The following is a 26,728-nucleotide window of genomic DNA, read 5'->3' on the forward strand; positions in this document are numbered from 1 at the left end:
TGCTGTTGGAGGCGAGGAGCAGCCGAGGGGTCGTCTTCTTCACTCGAGTGTGGACGCGAGTTTCATTCTTCCACATGCATGGGACTAAAAGGCAGGACTTTACAGATGAAGTTACACGTTCCAATGTAGATCCAAGCCGCAGCTCAGCCAGCGCAACTACAATCCTCCCAAGGTATGGAAATGTTTCTCTTTTCTTTTCTTTGCAAACTGCTAAATAATTGGAGCGAAAACGCAGGGAGAAATGAAAGCATCTGTCCGCAGAGCAGGCAGGAGGGTATGGGCTGCTTTCTTGAAGTCGGAAAGTGAAAAGAGAGTGGTTGCTTTTTTTTTCAGTCTGTGCATGCGGCATAAGACAAGCTTCTTTTGGCTTCCTCTCAGCGGGGAAGAATCTAATACTACCCTAATCTGTTTCTTGTGACCAAATCATCGCAAACAACGCACACCTTTGAGGGACCTTCACGCGCTGTTTTTGATGCCATGCCTAACCGTTGGGGTGAAAACTTGGCCGGCTAATGTAAATGCACGGAAACTGCTCCGGGGTTAGTTTTCCTCTTGTAGAAAAACTCACTTTAGTGTGGCAATGCCCTTGAAAACGTGTTGCTAAGTAGTGCAGGAAAAGGCAGGTGAGCTTAGAGTGTGGGAATCTTTGGAATGCGAGGTCGCCCAGGGGCGGAGATCCGAACTCTGCTCCTATTAGATTGGCGTACCTTTTACCCTCAGGTTGAACTAGCTACGTTCAAGCTACGCCATATTTAATGACTTCTATTTTGCATTTTAACGAGGGTAGTTTCTTTTTTAACGGTAACCGTGACTCTACGTTGTCATCGTTTTGCACCGTGCAAGAACAACCTATCTTTGTGGCAGGGGTAGTCTGAAACAGTAATTCAGACCGGGGATTTGATTCATTCCCAGGCCACCTTGTTCATGCGAACCTCACCAAACTGCTGTCTTTGAAGGCTTTTTACTGGTTACAAACTGAGTGCTTGCTCTTTAGGGTATCATATGGGCAGTGGTAGAAGGAATACTCAGGTACTGTTACAAATGTGCCTCTACTGCAAAGTGTATCGTTAGGTGTTACAAAAACACTTTAAAGTGTTCTTGTCAAGAACAACTCTTTGTATTAGTTTTTAACGGCTTATATTTGTCTTCTTTATCAGTAGCATTAATTCATAGGGGAAAACCACCATATTCACAACAGTCTCATAAAATCACGTCAGTCAAACAAATGACTCGGGATATAATTTATAATTAAGATAACAAAATAAAAAATTGGCAGAATCAAATATATAAGCTCTATGTTTCTATTTCCAAAGAAATCACATCATGAAGTGATTACTTTGTTATTAAAAAGGAAATCTGTAGCCAATACTATACAAGCATAACAGACACAAGCATGCACTTAAGAAGTGCATGAGAATATATAAGCTACGTGTGTTTGCTTGTTTGTCTTTCTGTCTGTCTTTGTACACAAAATGGAAAAAGGAGAGGGAAACCAGTGAGTGCAGACCCACAGAGGTGGGGGTGAAACCGTGTAGGTGTAAATGTAAGCAGACAAAGGGTTTTAGAGTTGAAGGCGGGAAACTCTGGATTCCCAGAATCTTTAAAATGAAGCTTTTGTGCCAACTTTGCCAAGGTCAAAATACTCAAGCTGGGATGTGCCGCACATTAGTAAAAAGAGAAATGAGTGATTCTAATGTGAAACAGCAATGAGTGGCTGCACTAAGAAATGATGAGGATTTTAGAGAGTCTGTGAACCAGATGAATAGTAAAGGGAAAAAAAGAAAAACACATTTAGTTTTATTTATATTTTATATTTATATATATATATATATATATATATATATATATATATATATATATATATTTATTTTATTTTTTTTTTTTTTTAATTGTTCTTAATTGTCATAGCTTGCTTTTGAAAGTACCTGCGTGCACAGTCCAAAACATGGACATTAGGTTAATGGGAGTTTCTAAATTGTCTGTCTCTCTGTGTTAGCCCTGTGATGGACTGGTGACCTGTACATGGTCTACCCCACTTCTCAACCTATGACAGCTGGCATCGGCTCCAGCTCTTCCCCCAACTCTGAATTGCACAAGTGGTTAAAATGGATGGACAAGTACCCCCACAGATGACTTGCGGGAGTAGTTGCAATTCAAGCCAAATGCACTAAAATTGACAGTTACCTTAGATAATGCCTTTGCTCATCTAAACTGTTAGATTCCTTCCCACAGTAATCGACTTTTCCCTCACTTTGATATCAGCTGCACCACGAACCATCTTAGATTTTAATAGCAGAATTCGATTTGTGCCGAAGCCATGAATGAATGTAATTTGATGGTGGACACCTGCGCTATTGCTCCAGAAACTTCACCACAAGCAAACCAAAGCAACAACTTCACAATGCAATTCTGTAGCAAGGTCACCAACTGCTCATTCACTGTGAGTGGACCATTAAATATTGTAACAACAAATACCCGTATGTTGTGTCCGTTGTGGTGTGTATGTGTGTTGACAAGTGAGTATGATATTGGCCTCTTGTGTGAATACGTTACTTATTTCACAGCATTTAGCTTCTTCCAGGGCAATGACCTTTTTCTTTTTAATTGTCTTCGTCTTTGCTGACTGTCCGTTTTGCTGGGCAACTTTAATGTTATTTTTATTAGTGCAGAAGTAGGAACCACCCTAGCAAAAAATTAGGTTGGCTGTGTAAAAGTATAGAAAAAATAGAATGCAAATATTTATTATTACCTAAATCTTCACTTTCTTTGAATGAAAATAGCCCAGCAACAACATATCAAAGGTTGATACAAAGACATTTTACGTAGTAACCCAACTTTTTTTGGTAAACAAGTCTTTATGTTACTTTTTTTTTTTTTTTTTTACACAATGCGTTGGATCCTGCAAGGAAACTCCCTGCAATAGTGTGCTGAATTAGTAGAGGTGGGACTCACCTGGCTCCCCATGATATGATATTATCACAATACTTCACTCATGATACAAGGTCATATTTTCCAACTGCAAATTATGTCCTTAAAATTTGTCAGCATCTGCATCTGTTTTATCCAGTAAGATAAAGTTATCTCACTTAAGTTATTATGGTGCAAAATGAAACTGTAAAGCATAAACAATACTGTCACTTTATCTGCCATAAATGTTGCCATCTGTGATTGAATGGAGCCTAGTTCTCACATAAATGCAGTCTGTTTCTGATACAACAATTAAATATGATAAATCACCAAAGCAGAGTGTGTCCAGTGTTGGATTTACAGTTGAGCTAAGTTTCCTCGGCTAACATTAACATTAGTGGTGCGTGAGATGAGTGCTCTTGTTTATGGTATTCCCAGAGTACTATAATTTATTTAGTAAAATACTGATATTTGGTGTTCTTGTATTGATAAAATATCACATATCTTTGCTGATTCCTTGTCCATTGTCATTGGGTTCCTACTGGCTCTAAGTCTTGCCTTTAGCACTATGACAGCTGGGATAGGCTCCAGCCTCCCTATGACCCTGAATTGGATAAGCAGTTAAGGGGGAAAGGGAACCTACAACCATGTGCATTTCATTCACATTTGTGTTGAAATTCCCAAGAGTAAAGATTATCTCAAGCAACATAACTGCCTTCGCTCAGTCCTTGGCATACTTAATAACTTGAACTAAATGCCCCTAAAATCCAAGTTTGTTGAAAATCATTCCAAGGGGAGTAGTTTTTTTGTTTTGTTTTTTTTGTTGTTGTTATTATAGTTCCCTTGTGTCTGTTTAAGTCTTGGTAAAACCAACGCAGGGAAAGATAAAAGACTGCAGAAGCAGTCATTCATTTTGTTATGATGGATATCCACTAAAGGTCAAGTCTCATACAAAGATGCTAGGAGCCATGCTTCAAGTCTCGTGTTTTTTGCCACACTGCTTAGAAAGGTTATCTGCATGCATCACCAATGTGACAATAGTGCAAGTTTATTTCAACAGTGGAAATGCATATGGCAACTAATAACACACACATTCACTCTTAAAGACACACACACACACACACACATAAAGGAGGGCTCTCTAGGTTACTCCCCTCGTGGTTCACATTACTGCACTAGTCACACACTGCCACACAGCTGACAACCATTGAAGGAGGTTTACTGTAGATTTGAAACAACAGTACGATTTTGGTTTGTAGAGTCAGTCTCCTTCTGTTTGTTTATTTGTTGCAGGTTTTTTTTCTTTGCTCTAAGCAGTGACACTGCTTCAGGCACAGAGAGAGAGAGGTTTTAGCCGATCCAACCTACAGCCAGTTAGGCGTCATTTTCATTTGTTATGCTTCCCACTGTTAATCACTATTTGCAGTGCGAATTTATAATGCATTTTCATAACTATCTGTTCCGTGGTTGTTTTTCATTAGGAAAAACCAGACTCTGAAGTAGACGAAGCACAGCCAGGCTCGCAAAGGATTGTTTGTGTGTTGGTGTCATTGTTTGAGCCAGTCTTCATGGTGACTTTTTTTAATGGATCCTGACAACAGCTGAATAGTTTAGTGCCCTTTGGCGAGCCTCTACTCCTTGTATTTTTTTTCACCCCTTATTTCTGGCCCAACATCAAGGCGTAATCCTTAACCCCTATGTTGCATGTCAGATTTGCTTTTTTTCTACTACGATCAAAAAGCAGCCCCACACACACACAATCACACTCCATTTTAAGACGGGGGAAAATGTTTCCATTCGCTGCCTTGTAGCCCATGTGGAACCAAAATGGTTATTTTTCCTTATGTCTGCATGCCTGTATTCAAATAAAGTGCTGAAGTATGAACGTCTTCACATAGCCAGTCAAGAGAAGGTCAGCATCCATTATGTATAATTCAGTCAAGCACTCTTTAGGAAAAGTTTTTACTGAATAGCGGTGTGCATTTTTTGTCGTATTTACTCCCTTACTAACATTTAGTATAATATTGTTGTATTCATAACATTTGATGATTTTTAGTTTACAAAGTCAAAGTTATGATTGACTGTTAGTGTTTACGTTACGTTTAAAACACTTTCACTAGATGTAGAGTCTTCAAAAGTGTGATTGATGTTCAGATTTTGATTTTTTTTCTTCTCTTTGCTTGTGAAGTTTCCTCAGCTACTGTGCCAGTGTGGGATGATAATAATAGTTCATTGTGGCAGTGGCAATCAACCAAAGAATGGCTTTTATGCATCCTTTGACACATAATTTATTTTTTTTCCCATCAAATTAACCCAGCAACTTTCTATCCCACATCTACGTGGTTTTATCCAGAGGCAGTAGATCTCTCTACTCCCTACTTTCTTCTTTGAGAACAAACCACATGTAGGAAAAAAGGGATTTTCCAGTGTGGAGTGTTGTAGCTGTTCCTTTTTTAAATCACTCAATATAAAAAAATATGCATTCCTATTCTCCAAAAATATGTGAAGATAACAGTGTTGATATGGAAAAGTATTTCAAGGTGTCCTGTCAGTTTTTACTCATATTGTGCACAAAATAATAATAATTAGAGAGCTATAATTCATGTATGTGGTTCATTCAGTTTTGTTTTGGCATGCGTGGATAAGCCTTGACATGCGCGGCTGCTAGCTGATTGTTGATCTAACTGGATATGTAGATGGAAAGAGCGCCAGATTTCATGCTTTGGTTGGATCCCGGACAGCTAAAGATAATACAGAACACAAAGCTTGTCAGCGCTTCTAGAGATTAGGTTCACAATAGACTTCGGTCCAGTAAAACAGCCCTCCATTGGCCCGACATGCTGAGTCTGGAAAGGCGGCCCCACATTAGTGTGTATGTGGACAGTTAAGCGGAGAGGCAGAGCTTTTCCCCTCACTGTCGCTTGCTCCACATGCGGCCTTACTACTGGAATCTTTCTCCAAGCTCATTGCTTGAACAATCCAATCTCTTTAAGCCTATCTGGCTGCAGAATTACCTCAACCAGGCACATAATACCTTGTTGAATATTTCAGAGTGCTACTCACATTATCACCCCAGGCAAAAGCTATCACTTCGCAAATCATGAAAGGAGGAGTAATATGAAAGTCCATCTCAGTGGGGTGCTTAACATAACAAGCAGGCACCCCCCCCCCCCCCCCAAAAAAAAAAAACACTTTGTGTAGTCGTAAAAAAAATTTCAAATGCTAGAAAGACGCTGGCTTTTGAGCCAGTTGCCGTACGGCTTTTAATAATTCAACATGCTATGTAGTCTAAGCTCTTATTTAAAGGTTTACAGTACTGGACGAGTATTGAAATTGAACCAGCAGACCCTACCTATAAGTGGAAACTGTAATGGTCTGACATTTTCAGTTTGTAACTTAATTGTTTACGTAATTTCTCAAACTTTTAAAATCATATTTTAAAGACATGACGGTACTTAAGTTACAAACATAAACTTTGGCTATGTACCTCTTGGTTACTCCTCTTTAAGCTAAAATTGCTTGTTTGTGGCATCAGATGTCATCCCGAAGTGGTATGTGAGTGCTCCTGGTGACTGTATTTAGTCAAAAGGTGAAGGTCGCTCCCCAATGTCAGTTTAGTGACCACAAGGGTTATGCATGCTCACAGGGTACAACTGAAAACTAAACTATCTGCAGGATTTGTCTGCCTCACCTGTTTCCATAAAAAGATTCACTTCCTAAATGTCAAGGCATTTAGAAGACTGCAACAAAGTCAAATTACCTCTGAAAAGGGGAGTTGTTGACACTCGAAATAAACAAATAAATACAGTTCAAGGCAGCATATGACATTTAAAATGGCATTTTATAGTTCCCAATTTTGTGTTTGGCCACGGAGTTGAAAGGCAGATGTTGGCTATATGATATCAAAGCCCATATTGTATCTTTTCTTTCTTTTTTTCTGTCAGAGCAACCTGATATGGTGACAACATCAAAGTGGGCATACCTGACGTCTTAAGCCAAGGGTGCACCCTCTGATTTAACTTAAATGAACTACACACGGCTCTAAAGATTTCTTCTTTTCCTAGCACACAGCTTAGTCAGATTATGTGCGCCAAGGAGAAGAGAGATGCTCTAGAATTTCTTAGCTTCAAAGAAAACAAACACAAGTTTCTGGTTAATATCTGCAAATTGCTCATGCTGTACTAGAGAAACTGTCACATCTATGCTACCAGCTTACAAATGCAGTCAACCCGTTAAAGGTTTCGTTCTCGTCTCAGCAAGAACAGTTTTTTTTTTGGCACCTGAAGTGCACTTTCCGTTGCTTGCACCAGTAACCCTGAACAATGCCAAGCCCTTTAAGTTTTGGATAGAAGTCATTCCCAGGTGTTCAGAGATAATTTGAGATTTCCTGTTGTTTCCAACAAAAGCCCCAAAATGATGGGAAGAAAACTGCATGCCACAAGAAGGGGAGCATCTTATGTTACCACTGGGATGAGACTAGAGCAGGGCGATATGGCCAAAAATATTTATCACGATATATATTTTGAAAATTTGCGATAACGATATAACTGACGATATAATTGACGCGAGACAAAATACAACTCCACAACATTACTAGCGCAAAAAGACAACCTTCCATTTATTTTCACTTAAACAAGAAGCTGTTTTTTTATGTACATTAAAGCTTTATAAAAATGTAACAGTGCAAATGCAAATTCCTTGCTTAAAGTTTAACCAAAAGGCATTTCCAGTAGAAATGGGTTGACATATCCTGAGCATCACCATGTATAATATCCACTGAAGTTAAAAAGAGGTGCTTTGCAACATTAAAGTGCAGTGTGCAGTACGTATTTTTCGGACCATAAGGTGCACGGGATTATAAGGCACATTAAGTGAAACAAAGCAGTCAGATAAATCAAACTTTATTAAACTCATTCTTCTTGCTTCCTCCACTTCTGTACCATTGATTCATTAATGTTGAATTCTCTGGCAGCTGCTCTATTCCCATGTTGTTGCAGTATATTAATAACTAACCTCGTATTGTGGATGGATTATCTCAGTTGTTCTCCTGACTGAAGTTTGGTCTGTTTACAGCATCCTGCCATGCGATTGCATTTGTCTCTAACTATCAGGAACCTTAACGTTAACTTTTATAAGTGGAAAAGTGTTAGTGTTCCTCCTCCAGCTTCACTGTTTATGTTATGCTAACATAGCTGTGTCGCTAGCGATCACGTAGCACATCATTATATACCAGCTAGCCCAACTTCAGTAACCCTACAAACGTCACTGCTGTTTAGCTTCCTGTCTTCATTTATGTTGGAAGTGATAGCAGAGCTGTACGTTTGAATTTTTTCAGAAATCTCTCAGTCAGAACATGCAATATCATGCTTAGGTAACTAGCGAACTTAGCGAGCTAACTTCCGCTAGCTTCCTGCTAACTTCTAACTCCGTTAAATGTAATAAATTTTGTTTTCATGGATGCCTGGAAGTTAAACTTCATAAAACTTCATTTTATTAAAGATGAAAGAATTTAGACAGTTTTTAACTCTCAGTGATGCTGCAGTGTTCGTTTGACCTGTAGCATACTGAGTTTAGGACCCAGATTACTCCCAGATTTAAGAGCATCTTAGTCCGACAAATACGACAATAATGACGGCCGCTTGCATGCTCTGCAAAAAAAAAATGTGCTTTGTCGTGTATCTGATGGAGAAACACCAAACCAGTTCCACATCACTGAAGTTGCACCATTTTTTACAAACCAGTTCTGGTTCATCTGTTTCACTCAACAATCGGCCATGTGCGTATGAAAACAAAGGCACTGCGCATGCGCGTTTTACTCATATTCTATCGCGATATTTCATTTTCCTATCGTTGCCTAACATTATACCGGTATTGCCGTGAACGGTATAATATGGCCCAGCCCTAGATGAGACATGGCTTGTTTTTTATGTCACGTACTGGCCACCTGAAAGCATTGCAAGAGTATAGCTATGTGATATGATGAACACACACCTGCAGCCTGAGAAGGCCTCGAGTAAAACCATACATACTTCAAAGTAATACATGTTTTCCATGAGTCATTACAGAAAAGAAATTAGGAATTTCATTTTATTAGTCTGTATGATGTGAGTTGTTCTTTCAATTCAATCTACATGGCTAGGTTACTAATATCGTGCAATCCAAAAGAATCCCTCTATTCCCTTCAGTTGTTCACGGGGATATTGTAGTTTGTGACAGTCACCTTGTTGTTGAGATCTCTTTAAGTTCCAAAATTGCCCATTTACGGCAGTGAATTTTTAAAATGTCCCATGGTTAGACATTAAAATATGGACATGCATCAGAACTCAATCATTGATTTAAAATGTTATCTGGTGGTGGTTGGATGAACTGACATTTATTTAAGCAAGGTAATTCTGTCTTGAGCTGTAGTGCTTTGCATATTGGTGCCCTGGCTCTGTGATTGAGATATAATTATAATGGATAATCCTCCTTTTCGAAACCTAGTATGAACATACTTCACGAAATGAAATGATTTTTTTTTTCTTTTATTCAGTATGACTCAAAATGAGTGACTGAGGCTCTAAACTGAGCACGAAAGTTTTCATATAGACTTGCACAGGACCAGAAGTCTTTTTGCAACCACAGGTACCGCCCCCTGGTGATGTTAAAAACAGTGCAGGTTTATGAGACCTTTGCATTGAGTTTAAGCTTAATTCATACTTCTGGGATGACTCTATATACAGGCCTATGCAAGTACCCAGTGCTGTTGCCAGGATTTATGCTTGTGTGTGGTATGGCTGCATTGCAGTTTTATTGCCAAAACACTAGCTGCTATTAAGGGTTTCGCTCTTTGTGTCAATCTTTTTTTTTTTTTTTTTAAACAATTTGAAAAATGGTATCAGGAAATGTGAAGGAGGAAACTACGTTGATTAATTGGTGTTAACATGATGTTTATGTACCTACAGTGATGATTTAACGCAACATTGGGTTGCCCAACGTAATCCTTGGTTCTTGGAAAAACAGAGTGAGATGTTTCACTATGGGAATCGCCTTGTTGTGATCAACTACGGAAGCTCCAATGACACCACGTCTGTCCATAACAGACCTTGTCGAGCCATGCTCAGAGATCCGCCTCCTTATTCAAACATGGCCGACCAGCCCTTCGTTACTCATTGTAAGCAGATTTCTTTGTGCCCAAGCAAGGAGGGAAGTGTTGGTGAAACAAATCACTGTTTTCAAGGAGCCAGGGGTTATGTTAAGTAACCCCCCCTTTTTGTTTTGTTTTGTTTGTTTGTTTGTTTTTTGGTAACTTCGCTTGGTGTTTTCACTGCGGGGAGATGCAGCCCAATCCAGCTAAGCTCCAGCACTGCTCAAGATCTAAGGTTGGACCCTGATGCATTAGATTCCAGCACTGCCTGACCCAGAGATGACTGTGCAACATCCAACCTATAAAAATGCACAAAGGCCAAAGAGACCTTTGGTTGGGTCATAGGCTGCTTCCATGATTTCAGCATCACTCAAGCCTGACAGGTTTAGCCATAAGGCTCTCTTACCTGAGTGCAGCCCATTACACGCCCACAACCTTGGCCTGCTCCCCTGGAGGACGAAGGATGAGATTATTGACTCCTGGGTGTAGAAGGTGAAGTCCTCCATGTCCTCTAGTTTGAGGAGGTTGGAGCATCAACTCCATGCCATCGACACCGGACTCGCCCATGTTTTGATCAAGGAGGCCCTCAAATGATGGGGGGCATGAGCAGAGACTCTTCCTGGATATCACTCGTTGCAGTAGCAGCTCGCAGGCAGTGGTCCTGACTGTTCTTCACTGTTACTCTCAACCTCCTTTCCCATACAAATGATAAATATCAGATGAGGGTCCCTGCCCGAGATGGTGGCACTACATGATGCGGGGAATCGGCGGGATACAACCTCTTTAGCCTTTGATTCTGGCCCTTTGGTGGAGATAAGAGCCATAGCCATGGTTAACAGAAAGGGGTCAGACTAAGCTACACCCGGCCTGTCATAACACATTAGCCCATTCATAACTAGCACTGGCTGCCGTCAAATCCAAGCTAGTAGCAGCGAAAGCCAGTTCAGCATGTTAGAATAAGAAGGCGGAGCCCTGAGCACAGCGTGACAAGGTCAGTCATGGACAGACGTGGTGTCACTGGAGCTTCCGTAGTTGGTCAAGCCAAGGCGATTCCTATAGTTAAACACTAAGCGAAGTTAGAAAAAGAACTATAAATTCCTGTCACTTTCCAGCCCACGACACAATGTCTATCTTCCATACTGTCTGTGGTAGTGAGTAAAAGACTCCAAAACCCCCCCTAAATTTAAAGATGACTGCCAGTCAGAGCAGTATCTGAAATGATAGTTAAATTTTGAATGTCCTTGCAGTAGAAAAAGGCATTAGAACAGTGTAAGAAGACTGTAACATTAAAGTTTAGTTTCCTTTTATTGCACTAAGGAAAATTGCATTAAAATATATCTATATTTACTTTTCATCGATACCCTGTGATCACTTTAGATATTACAAAACTTCAGACCCACTCTCAGTATTGTCTCACAAATATATACTCTCTCGCCTACATTTTGTTTGTTGGGGTTTCTCACTGTAGTATATGCATGAAAAATGATGGGGTCATTGATGAGTAGCCTTCCAGCAATGTGTTTCACAAACATGTTAGCAAATCACTGTGAAGACACCACTTGACTCTGCAGCACCATCTGCTCAGCTGTGATGTGGCGTGTGCTGCATGTGCTGCAGGCAATGGAGAAAGCATTGTAGACAATCAAGCTGGAGCCGCTCTACCAGGGAAATCATGTGATGACAACTTTTACAAAACATCCAAAGTATCTTTTCCTGCATTATCTTGTCAGTTTCTGTGCAACATGTAAACCGATGCAGATCTGTGATGGACTAGGCTGATGATTTGCTAGCTTCAATTATTTCAGTTATTTATTTATTCGAACCTTGTTTTGCTATCAGAGTGCATTTAATTTGAAAGGTATTATTCTTTTCCTTCAATTAAATGTGAATGGAGATCAAAAATCCTGTCAGTAATGTAGAATAGCTTCTTCGTGACACAATAAAACAGGTTGTTGGGCACTATTTTCACCCACCTTCCCTCCAGCAGTTATTGGCAGTAGTCACTGAAATATTCAACCTAAGTTGGTGCTGACTTTTTTCTCTCTCTGCCTGATCTGATTTCTGTACAGTAACCTGTCACCTCAGAACTGTAAACATTTTAGTTTAAAAAAAGTACTCGTGTGCAGAACAAATCAATCTGTCAACAGACACTTTTCAAGCTGTAATTCACAGCTTGTGGTAAATACCAGATTGGCATGCAGATTATTGTAGAACCCCTTAACTGCTTAAAAACGAATTGTTGCTACTTGACTGTTTCTAGCTTGCATAGAAATATGGCAAAATGTATACTTGTAATACTTATTGTATGCTATCTGTATTCTGTCTCTTGATCTCTGTTTGGAAAAAAGTGCAGACTAAAGGTACGTGCTGGGCTAATCTTGGAGTTTATATAACTTTCAGATACCTTTCACTGGCTATCTTGTTATGGTGTACATTTTTAATTGATCACAATAGGAAAAAAGGAAGTACCATGTAATAGTGGGTCTTTGTGCTTAAACATTCTTTTTACTTTTTCAATAACATGAACTGAACATTTGCTTGTTTCATTTTGAAAGCAGTTGCTTCATTTCTTTATGTTTTGTATGTATATTTGTGCAATTAATAGTGGCAAGACTCAAATTTGAATGGACAGCAGCACATTGTTTCATGACCCCTGCCTGTCAACTCTGAAGTGCAAGGCATTGAGTAGGCAGTGCTGATGCAAATCAGTTATCAGAAAATACACTGCACATCTTTAATGTATCTATGCACATCCCTCTTTAAGTTCATACTTCCCAGCAAACAACAGTTGGAGTTTTTGCTGTTGTTGTTTTTACCAGAGTAAAATTTTTTACCACTAAATTCAGTCTTTCGGTGTGAGTATTTTATAATTATTGAAGCTTACTGTGTTCACTGAACAATTATTTTAAGCAATGTTTAAAGCCAGAAGACCCGAATATCTTTGGAGCCTAGAGATTGTCTATTAAAACGAAAAGGGAAGTAGTTTGTGTCAATATAAAAGGATTATCTTTTACATCCCAAAGCAGAAGAGCTATTATGATAACTAGAAAATGGCTCTGGTCACTGTCACAGATACATTTCCTAGCTCCTTTAATCATTCTTAATTAAGGTCAGTACAGTTATCTTTTAAAGGACGACATTTCTAAATTGCCTGAAGAATCATGTTGGATGTCCATTGTTCATTCACTCACTATAATTCTTAAACTCTAGCAGATATTGGTAATTGGTGATGTCTGTCAATACTTTTGTGTGCAATCACAGGACTTGCAGTTATTACGGCTTTTTTTTGGCACATCAGAGTTCTTGATAATGTTTTTGGAAATAAGTTATGTTTAAACTGTGGGTCCATAGTGTAGTAACAAGTGAAAGGTTGCTGCTTTGATCCCAGCCTGAGACACAAATTCCCTTTGGGGTGGCGTCAGAAAGGTCATGTGGTGTAAAAGTACAGCTACTCACTGTGGCAACCTCTTGTGACAAGGGAGCAGCAAAAAGTAGCTTTTATGTTTAACCTAAACCTCTCTATACTTTTCAAAATGAAAGCAAAGGAAAGTTAAGTAACTAAATAACTTCATGGTAACAGTGTGTTTTTTCTAATGGTTTTCCATCAATAGAGAACTTGGGGTGAAAGCAGATAATTCCACCATTAGGATTCATGAAACTTGGACTTATTATCAGTGGATGATGATGGTCTCAAAATTTTACCATGTTATTTCAACAAAATCTCTAATTATTATAGTTCTAAAAATATAGGAAAAAAATACTGAAAGTGGTGTTATCAATGCTTGCAGATGGCAGTATTTATAAGTGTCATTAAATGAAAGGCATTTTCCATTCCTCTTTTCAAATGAGCTACTGTCATTGATGAAACACTTCCTTATTCGAAGTGTGAATCAAAGTGCCAGCAGTAGCAGCAGCAGCAGCATTATACTGCAATAATAGCGACACGCCATTATGTGTAATGAGACATCATAAGTCAAGTGTAGGCACAAAAGTGGCCTAAGTACTCTTGTGCTTGGGGTACTTTTTCCTCTGGAAATTTTGAATAAAAGTATAATATGACTGCTTAACACTTAGTTTCATAGTAACTAAAGTAAATTGACCTTGTAACTTTCAGGAGGTGCACAATAGTGTTACACAGTAAAACTGAAATATATATTCTACCTCCGGTGCGTCTTGGGTCTGGATTTTTTGCCAGCTGCTTTTTTCAATTTGTTCTTCCTGCCACATGGAGTGCAGCTAGCAAGCGGAGCTAAGAATGCTTGGTTGAGACATTTGTTTACTTTTAGATCGCATCACCAGTTGCTAGTATCTCCTCTTTCCTTTGGTTGTTCTCAGTGGTGTTCTCAGAAAGCTTTCTTGTACATTTACTTTAAATTACTTTAAAATAGTTGAAGTAGCTTCCTTTTTACTTAACTGAGATCGCTGACATGCACTCTTGCTCTCAGACATGCCTGGGAAAGTTAATATCAGCATAATGATCACCTTTCCACAGTGGGAGCTCAGAGCAGCAAGTGCAAGGTACAGTAAACTCATAAAAGAGCAACACCCTGAACTGAAGTCACAAATATCCTTTTTTTCCGACAGCAGTGGAAAAAGCAAAGATTCTCTTGCCTCATGATAGCTGGGATAGACTCCAGCTCCCCGCAAGCCTGGTAAGGACACGCAGAGGAGAATGGGAGGGTTGAATTTACAATTTATTCCGGTTACAAGTTTTTTTTTGTTTTCTTCTTGTTCATTCAATGTTTAACCAATTGGCCACAAGTTCCACTGAGCAGTTCTTTCAGGGCATCTTGGAAAGATGACCCCTTAGTAAGTAGTTTTTTTTTCCCCTCCCCTGAAAGTGACCCTAAACGAGGTCTAACAGCGGGATGGTTCATATTATCTTAAAAAGGCATGCAGGCATCAAGCTGTTCTGAAATGGCCTACAAACTCTTACAGCGGAAAACAACCATAAAGTGCTGAGTGAGCTTAGTTATTTGCTTGACACATTGCATTGTGGGAGCCAGAACACTGCCAATAGCAGTAATGCTGATTTTCCTTTTCAGTTCACGCCCTTTCGGATGGTCCTGGTATTTCATGACATAAAATCTAAACAGGATAATTTGAATTGATAGTTATTCCAGTCAGCCGTGGGGAAAATGCTTGACACGGCAAATCGAGTGCATAGGGTTGATAAAAGTCACATTGATTAAACACATTTTAACTCTGCTGAGAAATTAGGTTAAATAATGAACATCCGATGCCATGTTTAAATCCCAAGATACATTTGTCCGGTATAGCATACGTTACAAAAGGAATTAGTTTTTTATTTTTTTTAATATATTGACTGTTTAGGTGATCTACACAACATTGTGTTATAATTCCCTCTTGGAAAGCATTTCTGCTGTAGTTGTTGTGTTTGCGTTGTAATTGTATGCAGAAAGGCTTTAGGGTGTTAAATGTATTTGTCTAACAACGTGTGACAGAATGAAGCATGTCTGTCTCGCGCAGACCCCGATTCTATTTAAGGGATTAGCATGCAATCAGAATAATTTATGTCCCCGCATGTCACAACATATTAGTGGTGGTGACATGTTGGAAACAGCTGATGAGACTTCAGTTGCGCCTCTCAGCTCCCTGTTAGTTAAGGTATTGAGAGGAAATGATTTTGAGGGTGAATGATCTGTAGGATTTTTGTTTGCAGAAAGTTACTCTTGCGTTTTTATCGCTGCACAGAGCAAACACAGATTATTTGGTGATGCAGTCATCTCTTCAATGCGCTTTTTAAGTAAACGTGTCTTGGATGGTGAAGTGCAGCTCAGGACTTATCCACGTTTCTTTCCCGCCCCCCACTGTGCTGCAATGACTGTGTTTCCTACCTTTATTCATTCACAAGCCCTGCCCTGTGGCCACACATGCTCATATACCTAGACCTCAGGTTATTGCAACATTTCTCGGGGTGAGGTCCAACGTGTGAAGTGGGCATGGGTGCAGCTTCTGAGTGATTTCCTTCCCACACTCTTTGTTGAAAAGTGAAGGAGATGCTCTCAGGCTTTCGTCTCTATTCACCACAGCCTTGTACGTCTAACGTTTTTAATCCTGTATCAACAGAAGGACAGGTATGTGTCTCACTCAAAGGAAGCTACATCTTTCTTTTGAGCTTATTAGAGGTAATTATTGACAAAGTGATTGTGTGTGCGCAAGAGTGACTGATTCTGCTTTGGAAAGGAGACATTCCTGTTGGGTGTGTCAATATGAGCAAAGTATTTTTCAGCTGTTGAAAGCAGCAGAAAGTCAAACATCTGGTTGTCTAATAATAACTTTTTTTCTTGTTTTGATCCTGGCACGTCCACTATGTGGGGCTCACAAGAAGTTTTCATTATTTTCTTCAAAATGCTATTTTCTTGTGAGCACATTACTAGCAAATCCATGTATTGATGCTTAGATGCATATTCTGTCTGACGTTGGGGTCAGTCAAGGTTCATACAGTTTGATTCAGACCATTTACACATTTGTATTTCTAAATTCCCACATCTGCTCGTAGCAAATACTTTGTGAGGGTGTCCGCCAGTGTTTCGTAACCATCTGTTGAGTCTAATAGTTTGCTCAGTTAAGAAGTCTAGAAATGGCTTCAGTTTCAGGGCCATACCTAAAAATGAAATGCTGCTGTTGTGAATGAGATTTTTTTTTTTTTTTTTTAACTTTCCTCAAAAGTGTTTTTGAACCTCTCTCTGTCTTTGTAGCGTCTGCTGGACATAATTTGATGGTGTTTTGTGTATCAGGAAAGTCAATACACTGTTTAAAAAAGAAGCAATTTAGTATTGTGGGTCTTTGGGGATGTTGTTGTACCTGCTGAGATTATTAATGATTAGTGATGGGACTGAATTTCTCCTCACAATAAAAGTCAGTCTAGATAAGCTGGAAGCATTCATGCGTCGCATGGCCCTGACAGCAAACGGTTATTTATTTATTTTTCTTACTTAAAAATATAACTGGAAATACATCAAATGATTTCACTCGTCAGATTGTCCTCTCAACATAATCAATGCAACTTGGATATGCTCATAACATGGTTTTTGTTTGTTTAACCTTGGTAAACTGTATAATGCATGTGTGATTATGCTGCACTGAGACAACCAGCAATCAGACATACACCGCGTTGGTTTGAAAATTACACATCTGACTCTTCATTGTATTTTAGAAAACCAGCTTTTTTGTCTAATAACAGGAATATTGGGGGATGATTTGCAACAGGCCTGATTACTTCAAAAAAAGATTCACAAATTCAGTGAGGCTAATTGGATCATGAACAAATTAATTAATTATTTTGAGGCATTTGTATTGTGATTTTGGGATCTGCGTCAGACTTATTGCACCCATGTTTCCATTACAGATCTGGGGGTGGGGGGGGAATCTGACCAGCAGCATGAATGGCATCCAAGCATAAATCTAGCTCCATTTGTTTTCCTGTTAGGAAAAACCACAGATTTTATGTCCTGACAGGCTGGAGTTTGTGCAACCTCCACAAACAGAATAATTCGCCATGACGGAAAAAAGTGAAATGCAAGATAAAACTTGTGAGACAGTCCAAGTCACTGCATCACAACCACTCAGACTCACTACTACGTTCTGTAAAAAGTCTTTTATAGGGTGCTGCTCAAAAGGCAAAGTTCTTCATGTGACTTTTTGTCTTCATGTGTCATAATACATTTAAAGTTGTGCATTAACTATCAAACTGTAATTTCCAACAAATATTAAGTATACATTTAGTGAAAAATTCAGCCTGAAAACTGGTCTTTAAGTAGCTCTCGCCTCTGTTTGTGCCATTGATTTTTCCCAGCTGCTTTTAGCTCAGCAAGTCAAGGCAATCAACTGCTGCTTCTTTGAGATTCCCTGCAATTGAAATTCAGGCTAATGTACTATCATTTCTCAGCTCGTCTCCATTTCTGTGCTGAATGTCGGTGATGTGGTGTCACTCAGCCCCCTGGAGAGAAATTTGCTTCCCTGAAAGTCAACAGATAATGGTTCTAATGGGTTTGACGTACAGGACCAATTACAGGAACACCGCGTGTGTTCAGGTGATGGCAATTTATCAACTTTGCAAGTAAAAGGGGCTGAAAAGGAACTTTAAAAAAGAAACAATAAGAGGATTTCAGAAAAAAATAGTCTAAAGGAAAACAGTTGCTTTTATTATACTTTTGCAGGGAAAACTAATTTGAATACAGCAGTGCGTGCTCATTTGCCACTTTTTTGGGTGCATCTGTTCAGTTGCTAGTTAATGTAGCCAATTACATGGCAGGAGTTAGTTAAAGATGTCAAACCAAGCATCAAAATGGGGAAGAAAATGACTTAAAGTTTACGTCATCATTGTTGGTAGTGGGCGATTGACTGGTTTGAGGGTACTACTGTTTTGGTCTAATGGTGTGGGAGATTTTTTTTTTTTTTTTTTTTTTTTTTTGGCATAGCTCGGCCCACTTATTACCAACTAAATATCACCGAGTATCACCTCAATTTGGTTTAATGAAGTTGAAAATGAGTTCACTGTACTCAAATGGCCTCTACAGCCACCAATAGAGCACCTTTTGGATGTGGTTGAATGGGAAATTCAGAGCATGGATGTTCAGCTGCCAAATCTGCAGCAACTGTGTAATGCTATCATGTCAATAGGAAACAAATTCTCTGAGCAATGCTTCCTGGCAACTGCCATAAAGAATTAAAGCCGTTCTAAAGGCAAACACTGGTTCCACCCAGTTCTAGCAAGGTGTACTTAACAAAGTGGCCAGTGAGTGCATGTATAATGACATCAAGATAAACTTGTCACCACTGTGACTTTGACAGCAGTGCTGGCTTTTTTTCAGCTGCTCCCTCCTTCACCGCTGGATGGAAACGCATATTTGTTCTGGGACAGATTTCACCCAGATTCAATATGCTTCCTATACGCAGCGTGCTTCCTGCCAGGTTTGAACCAGGGATCGTGACAGGTTATTACCGGAGCTGTGATATACATCTGCTTATTTCATTTAATTTTTTCAACTTGTTTTTCATCAGATTGTATAGCAGCAGACAGTTTTAGTACAAGTAGGACATTAAACTGAAAATCCTGCTAATTTATTTGCAGTGTTTTTGTTGACGAGACATCAGACTTTACAGCTTGACAGCTGGCCAACTAGCTACCCAGCAGGGACAGTCACAATAAAGTAGAATCTGCACACTGTTCGCTCAACTTCCACTGCTTCATATCTTGCAGGCAGAGATAATATCTTGTCATCAAATACAAACGTGGCTCGGAGCCTTTTTCCCCAGTTTATCCCTATCCCGTAATGCAGTCTCTGAATGTGGAAAAGCCAGAGTCGACAGTCCCCGATCCACACGGACCGCCTTATTCACTGCATAGTCTGTGTGCAACTCAAGATGCTTAATATAGCGACATATCATCTTGCTTACTTTTTACCTAAAGTGCCTATCTACAGACAGACACAGACATTTATGTTCAAATAACACATTATTTTTCTCAAAGGAAACATTTCTTCAGCATCTCTTTTCGCCCTTGGGTGGGTCTTTGTTCCTGGCTTTTTAAGGACTACTTCCCAAAACACCCAACGTGCTCTGATTGGCTGGCTAGTTCTTGCTATGTTATGGCGAAAATCAGACATTGATCTCCAAATGAAGTCTCGTCAACAAGTATTACTAGCAAGAAAACAATTCAACTCACCACAGTTTATAGTGTCACAACAAAAGGGTCTGACTACTGGGCCTGAAGATTGATTTATTTCTTTAATTCGGTTAGAAATACAAAAACAAAACCACAAAACATTTCTGCTTGGTGGTTATGTTTGATTAGAGCAAAGTTTGCTTGTTGTTTATTGAGAGACTCGCAGATACATGAATGCCGTAAAACTGTGTATTCAACTACAAACGAGCCTTGACTTTCACCTCAGTTAATCCAAATATTGTGAGTAGAAGAAAAAACACATCTTCAGAAAAATGTCTGTCATAACCTTAAGTAGGCAGTTATAACCCAAAATGCTTCCTAGCAGAAATATGAGACGGGTAAACATGCGAAACTCTAACAAAGGTTTCCTTCTTCACTCTGACTTCTCAGAGTCACCCTTTTTCTTCTGCACGTCGATTGCTAGTGACAGATAATAGTTTTTCTCCCGCAGCGCTTGTTGGGGAAGGTGTTACTAGACACGGGTGGTTTTCGAGTGATCCAAGGACTGATTAATTCATGACTGTAGATGAAACTGATGGGGGAGAATGGAGGAAAAAAAGGCTGTATATGAACTTGAAGCTCTGCCTCAGCTTTCTTTATTGCTATCCCCTTTAAAAAACCCTTCATTTAGGTTTTGACACATTAGAAGAAATAAGTTTTCAAACCCTGTGGCGCACTCATTTTCCCTTTGTCCTTTCAGTATGAACCACATTTAGTTTGGGAAACGGTCACCAGAAGAGGTGTTGTGTAAGAAGCTGAGAGGAGTGGCCAAGTCTGAGGTCAGTAGATCAGATCACGTGATCCAGTGTGTCAGGGTGGGGTCAGACTAAGACTTTTCTTGGCAGACTAGGAGATACTGAGGATTATAATGCTTACAGGGAGATTTAGCTTTGACTAGAAAAGGATGTCTAGTAAAAGAGAGGCTTATTATTCCATGTTGAATAGGTAGATAAGTCTGACAGTTGATGAAATTCATTTTCAGTTTTCTTTAGTCTTGCTGTCATGCAGGCTGTTTGTATTCTGCTTAGTCAAAGGAAACAATTATAACAGTAATAATTAGACACTGGCTTGCTTCTTTATCTTGACCACAATGAGGTCATCTTTATTCTGGAGGAACTACGCAGTGTGGTCCTTGCGCATTAAACTAATGACAGCCTTGAAATCTGCACAGATTGGGTCTGCCTTCTTGGCTTCTTACCTACTTTTCAGCTTTGTACTTGTTCTTTGAACTGTTTAAGGGCCTGAAATACCCAAGTTTCAACCCACCAGGCTTACAGCGAGGTTTTGCCTCCCTCCCTCGTTTGGAGGGCAATACAAAGAAATGTTGAAGAACCAGTCAACCATGTGCTTTTAAGGACTGTGGTAGGTTGGCAGCTTCGCTGTCTTCACTTGTATTTCACAGCTGCTGAAAAGTCAACGATAAGCACAGTGAAATCATTGTAGACCAAATATAATGGGGGATTTCAGTGGTAGGCTTCTACACCCATCACAAATTTTCCTTCTTTCTTATGGTGCCTTCAGCAAGGTTTGCCGTACTTCCTGGATGTTGTTTTCTTTGGTTCTCTTTCCTAAAGTCTGCTCTAGTCTGGACAAGTTTAGCCTGCTGAGAAATACTGAGATTATATACACAGATTTTGGTCATATTTTCACTCTTTAGTGTTTTTGTTGGCAAGTCATTTTTTTATTTTAGTTTTTTTTTAAATGGAAGCTTGAATGTTAAATCCTGTTTTTATAGAATATACCGTGATAAACATGTCATTTACCGTTATATCTGTCCTGCATAGTTAATTGCAGCTTGTTAATTAAAAGAAAAGCAGAAGAGTTTTCTTTCCATCCTGAATAGGTTGGCAACTTCTGTGAGTTTTCAAAATATGCCCTCAGTCAGTCCTGTCAGTGTTTTCCTCTGTGTGTGAGTGTATGTGTGCAGCAGTCAGGGAGGAGGAGCTCAAATTTTCTAGTTTCCCATTTCTGGCTTTTCTGGGAATAACATGGAATGTCCTGGTTCAAAGGCTGCAGTTGAGGGATGTGGTGGGAGGTAGTGGAGCACTGTGTTGTAAACTGCAAGTCAACAAGCAAAGTACCTTGGTGATTGATCAGAGGATGTATGTAACGTGGTATGCAGGACATTACATATATTACATACTTAACATACTTGGTGTTAGTGAAGCATTAATCTGTAATACCAGAGCTGGCATGTGATTCTTCACATCTCAGAAACCTTGAATGTCTCACACTGCCTTGGTGAAGCTCTCCCAGAATACCTCTGGATCACATTTCGTCCACATGTTTCGGGACCTCCTGCAAAACTACATGCACACCTAAAGCTTGTAGATTACACCAGCAGTGCAGTATCTCAGTCATGCATCTTCTGTGTTTATTAGACCCCCTTGCTTTTGGTGTGACACAGCCATCACAGCCTTTAACTGTCTTGTCTGGTGAATCTGGATCCACCTCGAGCAAAGCTCCCTTGACGCTGTCTCTGTCAACAGAAATAATGAGATCATAACTATTTGTTCCACTTTCTCATTTCAGTTCAGGAACACCTTATCACCTTTTTCCAAAGGCATGCCCTCTCGCATCTCTTGCAACATCTCCAATACATCCAATAATACAGAGAAAAGTCACCTGTGGACACACATGTTAGGGCAACTTTTGCATTGCTAAGATTGAAATTTCCATTCCATTTTTTGGCCTCACCAGAATCGCTGGCTTTCCTTTTGTTTGTGTTGGATTTTTATATGACTAAATTTCATACATAAATCATTATTTAAGTCGTGTGTTGTCTCAAGACCATATGGCATTCATTTGCACTGTCACAGACATAAAACATTGACAGTCCTTTTCTTGTTTGGGCCATATGGCATGTGTGGGTGTATGTTTGTGCATTGCTGGTGTGGGGCGCCTCCACTTCTCAGCATCGCTTTGCCTGCGTGTGTTCGCACGCGCACGCACCCAGTCCGGTATGTGTGCAAGACTTTTAGCCGAGCGCCTGTGGTGACCAGAGCATTGTGTGTGTGTATATGTGCGTGCGTGTGTCCCAGCAGGAGGAATGCCAGCTCCTGAGCAGAGCCCAGTGACGGAGGAGGGGCTTCTGCTGACCATCCGCGACAGTTCAACTGGCCGCAACATGGAGGCTGACAACACCGCCAACAACATCCTGGCCTCCGTCAAAGAGCAGGTAGTGGGTTTCTTCCACTCACACTGTGCTAAAAGCCCCTTTGCTTCATGTTAAATCTCTGATATTACAGCACAGTTACAGCGTTTATGAACCATTATTTTGTATTGGGACAGTTCAGAAATGCTACTGTTTACTCACACATTTTATATTACGCAATTTAAGAACAATGAAGTATGCATGTCTTCTTTTTTTTCCCCACTTATTTGTGTCACACAACATGTTAACACTGTAATTGTATAACTTAACGTTGAAAGTGGTCACATCTCAACGTGTGAGATGATGAAAAGATTTTCATTTCCAGCCGAATCCTCATCATAGACTTTTATTTGCTTTATTCTATTGTGAAAGAAAGTGAAGTGGAGGAAGCTTGACAAAGAAAGCGATTCATGGTTTATCGCCTGCAGTTATGGCCTGGCTTGTATCAGAGGACAACTAGAAAGATCATCTCTAGCAGGGATTGAGAGCTTGAGTAGAGACGTGCCCTCTGACTCACTCCGTTTCCCTCTCTGTGATTCATCCACGCCCCCTTTGGTTTTTTACACACACTCCTTTTTCTTTCTGGCTTCACTCCAGTCCTTCATACTTCTTGGGAATCCAGCACAGGGCATAATGTGCTACAGAGATTTTGATCATTATTAATAATTTGAATTCCCTTGTGTGAAATCTTGCGTACATTTCCTGAACTACGCTCATGTTGAGCTAAAGTTTGAGAATGATTAATGGTGTTCCTTCATTTTATTATTAAAAAACTTTTTTAAAAAAGGACTGCACGAGTGTTATTAAGACTTGCTGCAGGAAAGTGGGTATTGTTTACATGTGTGAGGAAGGAAGGAAAGAAGGAAGGAAGGAGGGAGCACCTGTCATTGTCACTTCCTTCCTTAGAATAATCCTCGGTGGCTCATCCGGTTGGAGCAGATATCCATGCAGGCGAGCAGGAAGGGCGAGTAGCCTGCCTGAGCTGTTGCTTTTAGAATGACTGGCTGGAGGCATGGCTCGACGGGGATTCCTTCCGAAGAGTCGATACTTTAAAATTATAGTTCTCCTCGGAGTTTATGCAGGACAGCGTTGGAGAAATGAATAAAGGGATGAGTGCGAAGGAAAATGCGTAGAAGGTCAGAGACGAGGGTAGTTAGGGTTTTGGTTTTTTTTTCGTCCTCTGCTTATATGTGAGGTTTTCCTGTGATTGTTGAGAGAAACCTTCGAGGGATCGCGCTGTGGATGTAAACATGCATGTTTTGTAGCCATGTTTGTGGTTAGGGTTGAAGCTAAGGAATGAAAGCGCTTGACAGGAGTGTTTGGTAAGTGTTTATTGTGTTAAGGCTGCATCTTTTATTTTTTGTCTTTGTTCTGCTTCTTTATTTAGCAGAGTTTCCTCTCTTTGACTAGTCTCGTTCAGTCCTCGTCTTCCCTCCTCTTCGTTCTCCTTGGAAATTTCGTTTTGTCATTGCTGTAGTTACAGCTGCACAGCCTTTGCCCAGATGCCCAAAGAAGGAAAGGCTCACCAACATGTTGGTGTTTATTCACTTGGACATGTCGCACTCTCTCTTTCCTTTTAACTACTTGCAAACATCAGCCTCTCTCTCCCTCTCTTTTTCCCCCTTTGCTTTCTTTAGCCTGTAATTTTAGGACTTGGTTGTGTTGCACTGTAGCTCCTGGAGTCCTGTTTGTGCTCTGTGCTTGTTTAATAGCAAGCACCATCTGGATGACACATCCATAATGGTTTATTACAGATCCAGTGTTTAAATGTCAAAGTATTTCTTGCAGCTCGTTCTTATTTGCCTCTGAGAAGCACGCGTGCTGTTTCTCAAGCTTGAGTCAACTCATGGCAAATGAACTGTATTGTTATTCAGTATTAACTTCATAAATTCTCAATCTTCAGACCTATCTTTGAATTAGAATTTAATTTAACCAAAGGGATGATTATTATTTTTATTTATTTATTTATTTATTTTTTAAATCTTTAAATCTGTCTTAGGTCTAATTAAAGCAATGGGGCAGCATTGGCACTCATTCAGACCAGACTAATTATAATTTGGTGTTTTTCATTATTTGATTTGATTTCAGTTCTTTTATTTTTACGTTCACTGCATGTTAATTTAGGTTTGTTTACTGAATGGATAAGCTTGTTTCTGTTGAGTTTTTATTGTTTTAAATCTTTATTTTGCGGTAAGTTTTTAGGATTTTGAGTGTTTCTTTTTAATTATAGATGGGTAATTTACATGGGGCAAGATTTGAGGAGTTCAGAACACGGTTAACTATGTAGGCCTCCCAGTCTTAATAATCGAATGTGCCAACGCCTCTTCACTCTTGTAATAACAAATTTGACCAAATTAAAAGAGACTAAAACTACAGGTCTTTCCCGTATGTATCTATATATATTTATTCCGCATTATTCAGGCATATCCAGGCAAGTTGCATCTCCTTCGGAAGAATACTCGCTCATCTTCCCAGTAAATTCCAAAGAATTTGGGGTGGGATGCACAGCTGCGTGCTTGTTCAGAGATTCATCTGTAGGTGAGCATCACCTTACTCATTATATAGCTGAAAGTGGCTCACGATATTCAGTATGATTATCAAAACATTAGACCTAAATTAATTGAATGCAGTTTAGACGCACAAGTACCTGCTCTGAACAAGCAACATAAGAGGAAATAATATTTGTTTCTACTTTAAACATGTTGTTTGTTTTGTACATTTGAGTTTAATGAATCATTTAGTGCAGACGTTATTCCTGTCACATGACACCGTGAAGGCTCTAACTTCCTGGTTGTCTGGGTAACTTTCTGTGTGGAGTTTGGATGTTCTCCCTGTGCCTCCATGGGTTTCTTCCAGCTACCGCCGGCGTCTTCCCACAGATCAGACATGCTTGTTAGGTTAACTCCTTCTAAAATAGCCATGGATGTGAGGTAGATTAAGTGCTTAAAGTGCATAGAATAAAGTGCTATATGAATGGTTGAATGTGGGTCGCAGTCTAAAGCGTTTCGATTGGTCAGAGTGACTAGAAACTGCTATAAAAGGGCCACGGAAACCCCAGTCCCTTTTTCATTTCAATTTCTATTGGTGAAAGGAAAAAAAAAATAATAGAAAATTATGATTTTTGTTCTTCTCCAACTGTATTTTTAACTCGTGTGTATTCGTGAAGAGCATGTGTTTGACATTTAATATTCTGTTTTCTTTCCAGTTGTAATTTTGTAGCATCAGAACACAATTTGCATTAGTTTTACATAAAGTAGGTTGTAGGGCTGTGCGATATGACCAAAATCTCATATCCTGATATAAGAATTCTATCGTCCGATAACGATATAAAGCACAAAAATGTAACATTTTCTGTAAATTCTGTGAATCTCGACTTGCGGGAAGTGTTTCCAGCTGCGCGTCATGTAGCTGGAGTCGAGTGTTTTAACCGATGCAGTTCTAACGTTTGAGTCTAAGGTTTATTTTTTTAGCACCTGGCGGCTCTTTTTTTTTTTTACTTCTCATCCGTAAACAATCTGCTCTTTCACGTGATTCAGTTTATTTTGAAAAGTCTCAACAGGATCTTGAGCTTTATTGTGAAAGGTTTATGTGGAACATAAACAAGCGGACACGTGATGCTGTTACCATCGTTGTTGCTAACCACAACACATAAAAACAGGCGCTTGTCCGTCTGTAGTGTGGTTATTTTAAATATAAGAGAAATAGAGAACTTTAAGAAATTAATATAGCCACTACAGTGACCATCAAAACGATGAAAAAATATTGCCGTAAACAGTTTATTTTTGCGACACCACGAAACAAACGATAGCGTAAAATGAAACGATAGACGTTTTTATATCGTCATCCGATA

General features: G+C 39.6%; 1 protein-coding gene across 7 annotated transcripts in view; it reads left to right on the forward strand.

Moving 5' to 3' along the window:
- The first annotated feature begins 14 nt into the window (after positions 1 to 14).
- The window catches only part of LOC120731160 (plakophilin-4-like), a 90,548-nt gene continuing 63,834 nt past the window's right edge, over positions 15 to 26,728 (forward strand). For 3 of the 7 annotated variants that reach the window (XM_040028024.1, XM_040028029.1, XM_040028028.1), the window contains exons 1-2: positions 16 to 172; positions 22,766 to 22,902. In XM_040028024.1, the coding sequence (XP_039883958.1) occupies positions 22,774 to 22,902 (129 nt within the window). In that variant the 5' untranslated portion in view covers positions 16 to 172; positions 22,766 to 22,773. Of the gene's footprint in view, positions 173 to 8,713; positions 16,132 to 22,765; positions 22,903 to 26,728 lie in introns of those variants that run through there. The other 4 variants (XM_040028026.1, XM_040028030.1, XM_040028025.1 and 1 more) reach the window with 4 other exon arrangements.

The sequence above is a fragment of the Simochromis diagramma genome, unplaced genomic scaffold (genome assembly GCF_900408965.1).
Source record: "Simochromis diagramma unplaced genomic scaffold, fSimDia1.1 OVJJ01000343.1, whole genome shotgun sequence".
In the NCBI taxonomy this organism is placed as follows: domain Eukaryota; kingdom Metazoa; phylum Chordata; class Actinopteri; order Cichliformes; family Cichlidae; genus Simochromis; species Simochromis diagramma.